We start from the raw sequence: 12,478 nt of genomic DNA, 5'->3' as shown, positions 1-12,478 counted from the left end.
AAAATGAAGCCAATTAAGCCCCAGCCACCTGATGCAGCGCAGAGCTCTCTGCATGGAGTGAAGACCAGGCCTGCTCTTATTAAAGCAATCGCTCACTATAACAGCATTCTTTATAAAGCACTGACCTAAATCATCATCAAATATACACATTGAATATGCAACACATTTCCCTTTGAGAGGAAATCTTTTCTTTTCTTTTTGTATATTTTTATTTGGATTCTCCTCACATAATGTGAATCAAGCTCGATCTTTCTTTTTGTTGTGATGAGTCTAGCACATCTTTGCATAGTTAGTTTGATTGGTGCTTTATTCCTACTCCAAGTAATCAGGGGACAAGCTGGCTCACTGACCGGCCAGCCAGTCATGTTTCAGTTCATGTCTGTCATGTTGACTCTGTCGTCTGACTAAACACCCACCAAAAAGACTGCATTCAGAAAGCACTGGAAACCAGTAAAGTTGTATGAACAATAGAATCAGAATTTGTGTGGACAACTACAGAGGACAATTTGACCATGAACTGAAGCAGATGGGGACTTTTCTGTACCATGTGGTTGTGTAGTTCCCTGCCAGCCGTGGGATGAAGCAGAGGTAGTGCTCTGTTAACACCTGCAGGACATTTCTCACCGGAGGCCCTCCATGCCTCTGCCTCAGCTCCGAGTGCCACAGCTTTCAGAATAATGAGCAAGAGAGAGGGGCGAGCGAGGCCTGTGGGAGTGGATGGATGGTTTCGGGAACGGGGTTACCCGATATACACTGATAGGATAGGAGGACATCATAAAACATTTAGTTCCCCACACAGGGAGAACAAATGAGGCTGGATGTTAGTGAATCAACACCAGCCTCTCTACCGACTCTATGAACACTGCTCTCGTGTACCTCTTCTGCCAGCTGTGGCCTATTGGTTAATGGGGATATTGTGGCTATAGGTTTGAGTGTGTGTGACTGTGACATTACCTAGGCACAAGGACATGGTCAGTTGACTAGATTTCAGAAGGGTAATAGTAAAGATGTTAGTGTCTGTGTGACATTGTAGTCCAGGCATGAAAGAACCAACGGAAGACTGGAGCCTACATTATTTAATCAAGAACACAAGTTTCAAGTTCAAATTTAGTTTATTGCAATTTGTAACTAGTACAGGTACATTGAAATTATTCGGTCCTGTTCCTTTTAACAATCCTTACAGGCCTATCAGAGTTACTATACTTATCGACAATGTGTATAAAATAAGTAATGATTAAAAATGTAAAAAATATATATAATATTTAATAATTTACCTAACAAATGACCTAAGGTAAGAATAACCTAACAAATGTAAGCAGATGTAAGTAGAGTAAAGTGACTTCTTGTGACATCTTGTGTGTTTGTGATGCACCAGCACACAAAGCTAATATATACAGTACTGGAATGTATAATATATTGGCTGCATGTTAACAGTGCAACCTTGCATGCACTGAGGTCATCAGTAATGGACCTAAATTACATTGCATGTGGGCCTCTGTGTGCTCAATGTGAGCTCTAATCTTCAGTCTGTGACTAGGCCACAATTATAGACAGTGTAGATACTGTGTATTGAAGTAAGATTATATGTCTCCCCCAATGACATATACACCATTCTAATTGACCTTGGAGCAGTCTAATCTTTTATTTTTATCAGGCCAGATGCTGCATTCACGTAATCAGAATGTCAACGCCTCAGCTTCACTCCAATTGCCTTAAAGTAGTACATCACTCACACATTTGCCTATATGTTCAGTTGGCTCAGAAATATTTTTGAGCCTGCAGCTACTTTTCGCTAGCAACTCCATTATTTTTCTCTTTCTTGAAAACAGTCACTTCCTTTGATTAGAAACTTAGGTGCAGTATTGTATAACTCGTGTTTCAGTGTGTGCGTATGATAATCCCCTTATACAACGCAGCTTCTCTCTGTTTACCTTTTGGGAAGATAGTTCTGACTGTATTTTACAAGTAAAAGATGTGGTGTTCTAATCTTCACAATTAAAATGATCAGCATCTACCAGACAAGCGATAGAGCTTCCCCAGTGGGCCTGTGGTGATGTTCCTCACTAGAGATGTTAGTGTCAGGGCTGCCCCAGCCTCCCTCACTGTCTGGGGATTTATGAACTACCCACAGTCCTGGATCTATCTCTGGCTATAGGCCAGGGGGGTATTCCAGAAAGCTGGTTATGCGACATAACCGGATAAGTTAACTCTCCAGCTGATACACAATGTTGCAGCAACTTACTGGCAATGTTGCTACAATGCTGGCTGTCATATGAGGAGTTAATGTACCTGGGTATGTTGCATAACCTGCTTTCTGGAATATCCCCCTGGCCTATCAGATACAGATAAATGTACCCCTTCCTCACATACATAATTCCCTCTCTCCACCCTCCCCCAACCAGCCTGCCATCTTTATGCCAGCTAGTATCTCAGTAGTTAATCATATCCCATTACACCATCATAGGATCCACAAGAAGTATCCACACCACATGAGACAACGTCAGCGATGTGGCGGCGATAGAATCGTTGTTGTTGTTGTTGTTGTTGTTTACAGTGGTAAAGTGGCCTCATGGCTCCTCCCCCCTCTCCTCCCCCGCTCCCCGGATGTCCAGCCGGGTCTTGTCCCCAGCAGACAGGCCTAAGCTAATTGCATCCCCCCCCCCCTCCCACCCTGGAGAAAAAGAACAACAGTAGCTATAGACCTCTATCCTCCTGCCCCAGATTCCCTGCTCCTCTGAGCATACTGCTTCATTACAGAGCCTTTACTTCCTGGAAGCCAGAGAGTGTGTAAAGGTACTATCTCCCATGGTATTGTACACTGTAAACTGTAATGAGATAGTGAAATGTGTTCTTTATGTGTTTGAACACTGTGTATTTGTCTGATGGGGGGGGGGGGGTTATGGGATGTTCCAGAATGTTCGTGTGTGTGGAATTCAGGCAGGCTCGTGAGATTAAGGTGTTTGGGTCCAAATGCTTTAGTTAAATCTTGCCCTTTTGGTATAGGCCTTAATCTTCTAGTCAAACGTAATCTGTGTGCAACTCCCTAAAATACACACCATTGCATTATGCAGTTACAACTGATGCAACTTCAATGCTTTTTGCTGTCAAACTTACTGACCCTGATGGAACTGTACTAACTTCGAAGTCCAGACAATATGGAGAGCGGATGGCTGGCATACCCACATGACACCTAACCTCCTTGTGATTAATTATGGAGTGGTGCTGGCACCCAATAAACCTGACCGTCATTACTGTGGATATGTGAAAGGTAGCAGATTACATTGTTGCGCACTTGTCTTCCTCTCTCCTGTTCTCTGTAATCCATCTGTCCACTCAATAGCTGATTAAACATACTGTTTCATGTCGTCACAGACTAAACCAAGCCGGTGTGTTTAACTTGGTGCTCATAGTGGGGTGATCGACTATGCTAACAGCATGCAGCCATGATCATGTGTGGAGTGCCACTCTAAAACGTCACCAGGTGGGTGGCTAGGGCCTGGGGCTTTCCGGACACTCTCAGTCTAAACCAGACAGAGGATAGCACACAGTACGGGTGGAAGGACAGAGCAGGGTATCATTCATAATTGATGCAGCTCCCCAGGTTTCCGAGTATTGTAGAGGGCGTGCAGGTAACATCTGTCTGTGGGCTGCTAAACCATGTGCTCCCCTCCGTCCTGCACTGTGTTTCACTTTAGGAGGTGAGACCCCCAGGGGAGGGGGGCGGGAAATGGGGAGGGTCATAAGCCAGCAGAGGTCCACTTTTCCTGTCTGAAATGGGGGGGGGGGGGGGGGGGGGGGGGTTCAAACAACAGACTCAATCACTTTTACACAATTACGCTTGTTCTCAGCACCTTGACGTGTGTGTGTGAGCCAGGCTGGAGAAAAGGCCGGGCAGACACCATGGGAATGGCTGACTCTTAACTGGTCATTAAGAACTGTATGCTCCAGGGCTCAGCACGGGTTCAGCAGCCCCCCCCCCCACACACACACACACACACACACCTCCCCCTACCCCTTATTTAGCCTGCTCATGGCTTTGCTTCAGCCAGGCTTGTAATGCCAAGCATGTAAAATCTGTGGATTTTTATAACGTCACATGCAATGTGTTTATTTAGGATTACATGGTGTGTTTACCATGCCGTCCATAATTTTGTATTAATATGAACGCACAAGAAGCCTTTACTGAAATCCTATCCAGGAATTTCATAAATGTCATACGATAGACAACATTAACCTTACTTTGCCGAAAAGGTTCTAATGGCAACATCTAAAGCTTTGTGTTTTACCAGGTTTTCCTTAATCAAGAGGCTAGTTTGAGAGACCAGAAGTTGTACAGTACGGTAGCTGTCTCTCCTGGAGAGGCGTTGGCACCGCACCATGTGGTGTGTCTGCCTGACTGACAGTGTGGTATCAGAGCCGGTCCCAGCTCAGGTGACGGTACTGTGATCTCTGTGACCCAGTGTGGGTTTGGACCCGGGGTAAACTGACACCACATTAAACAGGCTCAGTCATGGCAGCTGCTCCAACGGCATGTCTGTGATAGCAGAGATATTAACAGTACGCATTGCCAAACACATTTACACTCACACACACACTCACCCTGTCATACAGTATGCTCACACACTCACTCATACACACACATACACACACACACACTAAACCATGCTGGGAGAGAATAATTGTACAAAATAAATGACTTATCAAATTAAATTAAAGACCAGATAAAATAATCGGAGCTGAACCCCTCTACTGTGCAAAGCTAATGTTATTTATTGTAATCAGCCTACTGTATATTATCAGATGCCTAGACACTGTGCAAAACAGAAACATTGGGAGGGGGGGGGGGGGTATATGTGCATGTGTGTGTGAATGCTGTATAAGTGTGTGTATGTGCATGTGTGTTGGGGTTGTTTTTGACACAGCATGAACTGCTTGGGATGCATAGCTGTGTCTGACTATGAATATAAGAACACTACAGGTTGTTGAAAAGGAAGCCCTGCTCTTTCAGACCAGTTCTCTGACCTTGATTGAACTACACACACTCAGATGAAATCTTCAACTTGACTAGCTCTCCCTTTCCCTCACTAATTTGTCTTCCATTAGTCATCAATAAGTCACATATAGTAATTGTTTTTTTCCTCTCTTAGGGGGTCATTTGTATAGAATGAATGTGCTAATCTAATGACCCAGCTAGTGCCCCTCCCTCCTCCCCCTTAGGCGACACAGCGCCATATAGAACAGAAGAAACCCAATTTCCCTGTTGCTGGTCTGTTTCCTGAGATCTCTGACTGGATCTGGGAACAAACGGCGCCGGGGGAACGTTCCACAGAGGGAGAGAGGTGGTTGGTGTTTACCCAACCACTTGCACAGTTCATGCCCTCATCATGATAATGATCAGGATTCATCTACTGTGTCATCCATCACAGCAGTGTTCTGTCTGTGGTCCATTAGTCACCACCAGGCAGAAGGTTTGTCTGCGATGGTAGAATATTTGTGCTCGTAAATAAGGCCCTGGTCCTGAGGCTTGTGTCCTGGTGTTGCCTGGTGCCAGGTTATTGGAGGAGGTACTACTCTTGGCAGCGGGTCCCCGAAGGCAGGGTGGTTGGCAGCTGTCGCCGTTGGCATGGCTACGTAGGATTGATGCCCCGTTGTGGTAGCAGACTTCACCAGGCCGTTCTGCTGGAACTCCAAGCAAAGCCTAGGTGGATTTTGTTTCAACTCTGACCCTGAATTACTTTGCTCATTACAATTCCACTGTAGCATTCTGCTTCGATTATAGGTCAATATGGTTGAGGTATTCATGCTGAGGCACTAACTCTGACCATAACCATGCTTGGCTGGCTCCACCATTCACCCCCCCGCCCTGCCCCCAGCCCATGTGTTAAGACTGGGATTCTGTTGCAGCAGCTGGCATAGCCAGTTCCACTGGTAAAGGGAACAGCTGACATCTAGGCCTAGTGAGCTGAACCACTAGCTTTGGAATAGGGAATATAAAGGGTCAGTACAGTCAGACAGTACTACGATCGTGGTGAATAGTTACCACAGTTACTGCGGCTCCAGCTGAGAGCTTCTCCCTTATGCAGATCCAGTGTGTCAACCTTAGTGTTTGTGTCCAGGCCCGTTTTCTCTGGGTCAGCAGTCCTAGTGGGGAGGAGAAGCTGCAGCCTGTGACCTGGGAAGAATGCTGTGGCTGGCCTGGTGTGTGTGAAGCTGTGTTTCTGTCCTTTTCAACACCACTCCAGGAACACGTTTCTTGTCAAGCACAAATCCATTGCGATTTCCAGTCCTTATCCCCCCACCCCTAGTCTATTCGTTCCCCAGGAATCTCAAGGATGTTCTAGAACACTGTGTTGGAATGCTGACGCCTTAATGGAAAGTAAATTGAGACACAGCTTGAGCTAAGATGACTGTAGGAGAGGCCACCGGGGTCCAGCTTTGTATGAGACAGGCAGAATCAAATGCAGTTCAGAGTTCATGGCTGCTGGTGAATAGACAAGTTGTTGGTCTTTACTGAGCAGCAATCTACAGCGTCACAGATTGTCAATGGACGACACAACTGTGTGTGTGTGTGTGTGTGTGTCCGAGCATGTCTGCATGTGTGTGCACATGTGCGTGCATGCATGTGGGTGTGTTTGTGTGTGTGTTGGTGTGTAGTGCCTGTGGTGGCTGGAGGTGGTGGTGGTTTTGGCGGGGGGGGGGGGGGGGGGGGGGGCTACAGGGAAAAAGAAAAGGACTAGAAATGGAGAAAGATATATTGTGTGCGTTTTCTCTGTTATCTAGGTCAGCCATGGCTCTGGGGGACGGAGCTCCAGTCCTCTGTCCTCCAGCAGACACTGTGCTCCATGGACCAGGAGGGCAGCAGGGGAGATGGGAGATGGTTACCACAGAGCAGCCACACACAGCCTCCCCCCGCCGCTCTCTCTCTAAACAAACACACAATCCTGATTAGTTTAGGATTACAACATCCACGTTCAACCTCAAATTAGCCACATATTTGGAAAGATATTTTGTGTCTGGTACGTCATAGTCATGCTTTTGACCGAGTTCAGACAAGCATGCTCTTACATTCGGTCTGTTTATCTGAGTGGTGTCACAGGATGAGGCTAAACAGAGACAGGAAGTTGTCATCTGCCATTAGGAGGCCCCGTGATATGTTTGAGAGCTGTCGTCGTGGTGACAGTCACAGGCGCGGCTCTGAGGGCTGGCTGGCTCTGAAGTGGGAAGAAGCATCTCTCGCGTGGTTGGACAGGGCTGTGAGAGAACAGCCATCATGCTAACTCTGAACCATAAGGCAGCTATGTTCAGTCACATGTCCGCCTAACAGCTCTCAACAGTGCATGCATGCCATGTAGAAGACTCCAGTGAAATAATACGTTTAAGTTTATCTACAAAGAATAATGTAATGCTTTAATAAATGGTCTGATTCATAAAATGAAGCTTTAAACACCAGGTTGAACTTCAGTATCTTACATCAATAAGATTCTCTCTCAACTTTTGAAGGTAACCTTTACACATTGTCAAAGTCCCTGCTTCGTAAAGTGTCCGTCTGTGCGCTCATTCGATTCTCAGAGTGCCAATAAAAGGCCAGTAGTGATGCTTCTATCTGGAGACAGTCTGACAGGCCTTGTGTATGAGATGTCCTCTTCTCTCTTCTCCCCTCCTCCTCCTCCTCCTGCTCCTCCCCTTCCTCCTGTTCAGCTGCTCCTTGACCTCATCACACTGCAGAGCTGCTCGCTCTGACCCGGCCATGACTCATCACAGGGTCATCGCGTTACTTTCCTCCCCATGGAGCTACGCCTATGGAGACCTTGAGAAAGACACAGTGACTAGTGGCCAGTGACACTTTGAAATGATTGCCTACTCTCTCTTAGCGCACACACACACACACACACAGCTACTTGCACACACAAGCCTGCTCATACATTACTACACAAACACCTATACAGATTCACCGTCCTTAGTAGTTTATTAAATCTTCTTATAAATCAATAGTAATGCGAAGACGCTAACCTAACTATCCTGTTGCACTTAGCCCTAGTCCAAGATAAACACTGTGGAGAATCAATGACAACGAGATTTAACAGGAACAGGAAGTGTGCTGTCCCAATCCCCTTCAGTCCCCACAGAGCACAGGGGATGAGGGCAAGCCCGAAGGTAGGGCTAGTGGCTGGTCCCCAAATGTGGCCTGTTCTGTGCTGTAGCGATCAGGACCTCTCACATGAGCCCTGGCTGTCTGCCACCAGCGTGCAGCAGGCACAGGCTGATAAATCGTATTGAGTAGGCCCAAGTACCCAGACACAGTTCATTACACCCTACTCTGCCATTAGAGACCGCATTGATTCAATTAAGTCTCTATGGAAGGGACTGTGCCCAGTCAAAGTTAGTAGGCATGGGTAGGAATGCCAGTCTGGGTCTATCTCTCTGTGCCTCTGTCCCTGCTGCTGTCTGTCTCTCTCATCTCTCTCTCTCATCTCTCTCTCTCTTTCTCTCTCTCTCTCCCTACCGCTCTCTTTCTGCTTCTGTCTCTATGTCTGTCTCTGACTTTCTCTCTCTAACAAATAGGGTCATAGATGCCACTCCCTACAGGGGTAAAAAGGTGTGCCAGGCTATTGTTTGTGATGTCAGGTATCACTGTGGAGTTTGGTCTCGCAAATAGTGTGGTGATTCACAGCTACAGAGGAGAAGTTGGTATAAGTAGGCAAATACAGTCAGCCTCTAATACACGTCAATCTTGGATCCGAGTGGAATGTATATCCTCATAGCTAGAAGGAAGGGGGAAATGTGGGGAGGTATAGGGAGGAAGGGTAAAGAGTAAGGGACTGGAGGTCATTTCCCCCTGTGTAAGATGTGCGTGTGTGTTTGAGACTGATCTGGTCTGAATGCATTCACCTTTTGTGTCAAGCAAAAGACAAACACACACACACAAACACACACACACTCAACCTTATCCCTGTAGGTGTCACAGTGGTAGGTGTGTATCCCACTGTTCTGTCATGCAGGTAAAGAGGTTCAAACCAGAGGGAATACATTACTGAACTGATCACTTTTTCGGTGGATCATCCCACTGTGAAAGAGCCCTCTTCCAACACCACACCCTGGCTATGCACTGAAGAGACAGCAACAGGCTTTGTTTAGGCTTAGAAACTGAGTTTCCCTGATCCTTTTAATGTAGACAAGCATGGGCCAGTCCTTCCAGCCTGGAAGAGAGAGTCCAAATCTCCTGCTCTCCTGGGACTGGGCATGAGCCATGTCATGAATACTCATCTCATTATCATGCCTGCCGTGACTCTCCCCCAACTCTCTGTGAAGGTCAGAGGACAGACAATGCTCACTATATCAAGTGTGTGTGTGTGTGTGTGTGTTTGTCTGTGTGTGCGTGTGTGTTATCTTTGTATCTGTGTGACTCACAACATAGTCCAGGTTTTACCTCGGTCTGTGCACAGCCCTGTCCCCTGCACTCAACACGAGTCGCAGTCAGGTTATGTTAAGCTGTAATGAGCTCTTGATGATACACACACTCTCTGAGAACTGTATTTACTGTGTATTTAGGGTGTATTTTTCCCCACACTCATTCCCACAGCCTTAACACCTCTTTCTCTCTCGGTTTCTGTCTTTACTTCTTTCTCTCTCTCTCTTTCTCCTGCTGTTTTTCTCCTTCTCTCTGTCTCCGTCTCGCTCCCTTTCTCTCTCCACCTCTCCCCCTCTCTCCACCCTTCCCTCCCTCCGCCCTCTCCAGGAGCCTTCTTGTGTTGGCCGTAACCAGGACGACACCGACAGGGGCCCGCCGCAGCAGCAGACCTGAGGCCGTGGCGCGGAGATGGCCTCCATCGCAGACTTCTACGCCGGCAAGAGCGTTCTGATCACGGGCGCCACGGGCTTCATGGGCAAGGTGCTGGTGGAGAAGCTGCTGCGCTCCTGCCCCGAGGTGCAGACCCTGTACATCCTGGTCAGGCCCAAGGCTGGCCAGTCCATGCAGGAGAGGGTCAGCGACATGATGAAGTGCAAGGTAAGGAGGGCCATGCCCGTGTCGTTTGATACATATACATGTTAGATGTTGTTCATTTAGCGGACGCTTCAATCCAAAGCGACAAATAGCGCATCTAGAAAGTGCCGCAGTAGATGATGGATGAGAAGTGCATATTTCTAACAGTATTTTGATGCTCAGAGCATCCTGGCTACCAGGCATGGTGAACTGTAATAATATCAATAGTTGAATATCTTGTACACCAAAGTTTGTGCTCTGATCTACTTTGTGTGGAGTTGCATCTTAGTTAGGTACATCACAAGTCCTAGGATGGCACCCAAAAGTCAATATCAATATTCTTAAGTGGATCTTCTCCCTTTTGTGTACTGGTGTGAACTATTATGAAACCATTATGAAAGGGGCTTGGAGAGAAAGCCACTTTATATTGGGTGTGTCTCCTCTTCCACTGGATCATTGCCAACTTTCAGCTTATGATTCTACATATCTGGATCTTTTGATGCAAGCTGTTCATTCTAACCGCTTCACCTGGTTGATATCACAGACAACATATAACATATTACTGTAATGTACAGTTTATTGTACAATGGAGTTATATTTCTGTTGCCATAGTGACATTGATTAATTATCATAGACTTTGTCAGTACTCACTCACAAATGTTTGAAGCCTGCTAACTTACAGATGGATGGGGATGGATGTAGGGATGGGGGGAGAGAGAGAAAGATGATGGGAGAGGTGAGGGAAGAGAGAGAGAGAGGGGGAAGAGAGATGTGGGGGCTGGGCAGAAAGAGATGGGGAGAGAGATGAGAGGGGAGAGAAAAGAGGAGAATGATGAGGGAGAGAGAGAGAGATGAGGAGAGGGATGATGGGGTAAATCTAGAGATAAGGGGGTGAGACATGAGGAGCGAGAGAGAGAGATGAGCAGGGAGAGAGAGATGAGGAGGGGGAGAGAGAGATGAGGAGGGGGAGAGAGATGAGGAGAGAGAGATGAGGAGATAGAGAGATGAGGAGAGAGAGAGATGTGGAGGGAGAGAGAGAGATGTGAGGAGAGAGAGATGAGGAGGGAGAGAGAGAGATGAGGAGGGAGAGAGATGAGGAGGGAGAGAGATGTGGGGGGAGAGAGAGATGAAGAGTGAGAGAGAGATGAGGAGGGAGAGAGGTGTGGGAGGAGAGAGAGATGAGGAGGAAGAGAGAGAGATGAGGAGGGAGAGAGATGAGGAGGGAGAGAGAGAGAGAGATGAGGAGGGAGAGAGATGAGGAGGGAGAGAGAGATGTGGATCAGCAAGCTGAGCAGCAGACTGTGAGTCAACACAAAAAAGTGACTGTGTTACTTCTAATGAGGTTTGAAAGGTTGAACTGGGAACATATTGACGTGCTCACCAAGCCATGCTGTAGCTGTGTGTTCCTGTGCACTTTGCTGCTGCGCAGGCCACACACACTGCTTTCCTCACACACACTCAATGTTTTACTCAGCTCAGTCTTTCACTTTTGTGCAAATACTTCCAGCCTCACTATTCCAGCCTCACTACATCCAGCCTCTCTTCGCAATGGCATCTGGTTGGTGTGAGATAAATATTGGGACTGGATAGAATTCAATCTCCCTCACCTCAGCCCAGTTCTATATTTCTTTCATTTGGTCCAAGGTGAACCTGCTACCAGAACCAGATTCCAATTACTGCAAGCATCTCTCACCACTTAATTAGCCCTCTCTGTCACAACAATGGAGGCGGCTGGTAATGGCACTGCAATTTCCACACTGTAGTGGCCTAGTGAGAGGAGCGGGTGGGCAGGGGGATTGCTGCAATCTACGTACCTGATGTGGTTCATTCAAATGCCTCCACTTTCTCTCCAGGCGTGGCTTTTAAACTAGGGCAAACTGCAGGTGTTTATTAAAGTCAGTTTCTGTCTATAGAAACATGGAAATTGAGCATACAGACACATGGGCAAGGAGGAGGGGCACAGAATGGTTTACATCGTAGCTAGTTGATTTGTTCAACAATAATGCAATGTAATAAATTATTCTTCCCACAATGCACTTTGGCTACATCCCTGGCCCTAATTGGTATTCATGCCAGTGTCGCAGTTCACATTTCTCCACTCACAGGTGAATGGATATTTCATGAAGGAGAACGGGAGAGGGCTCCATTACACAGACTGTTCTTCCAGCTGTGTCCTTCGGATTCTAGTTTTGTCCTTGTTGCCTCTTGAGTGTCACTCTGAACACCTGTTGCTAGGTAACAACCAATCGGCAGAGCTCCCCTAGTTTTGTGGCTCTTTTAGAGGATTCTATCAGACCAGCCTGACTTGGGTGAGGAGGGAAGGCCAGGTAGACAGCACTGACTGCTACCTGTAGCCATGCCTGGGTGATAGATCATATGTAATAAGGTTTGTGTAGTAGAAAATTCTCCATATAGAAAAGTCTCTCACCAGTAGAACCTACATCCAGTGAGTCCATAGACCTGCTTTTACAAACCTTATTTTATTTAAATGTTAAC

At 46.8% G+C, this 12,478-nt stretch overlaps 1 protein-coding gene across 3 annotated transcripts in view; it reads left to right on the top strand.

Moving 5' to 3' along the window:
- The window catches only part of si:dkey-97m3.1 (fatty acyl-CoA reductase 1), a 35,172-nt gene that overhangs the window by 2,132 nt on the left and 20,562 nt on the right, over positions 1 to 12,478 (top strand). For all 3 annotated transcript variants that reach the window (XR_010878813.1, XM_067254443.1, XM_067254444.1), the window contains exon 2: positions 9,737 to 10,006. Coding sequence is in view for 2 of the 3 variants with exons in the window: in XM_067254443.1 (XP_067110544.1) it covers positions 9,818 to 10,006 (189 nt within the window). In the remaining variant the exon portion in view is untranslated. The remainder of the gene's footprint in view (positions 1 to 9,736; positions 10,007 to 12,478) is intronic.

This window comes from Osmerus mordax, chromosome 17 (assembly GCF_038355195.1).
Source record: "Osmerus mordax isolate fOsmMor3 chromosome 17, fOsmMor3.pri, whole genome shotgun sequence".
Classification (NCBI taxonomy): domain Eukaryota; kingdom Metazoa; phylum Chordata; class Actinopteri; order Osmeriformes; family Osmeridae; genus Osmerus; species Osmerus mordax.
Note: the sequence above shows the minus strand (reverse complement) of the source record. Positions and strands in the feature narration are given on the sequence as shown.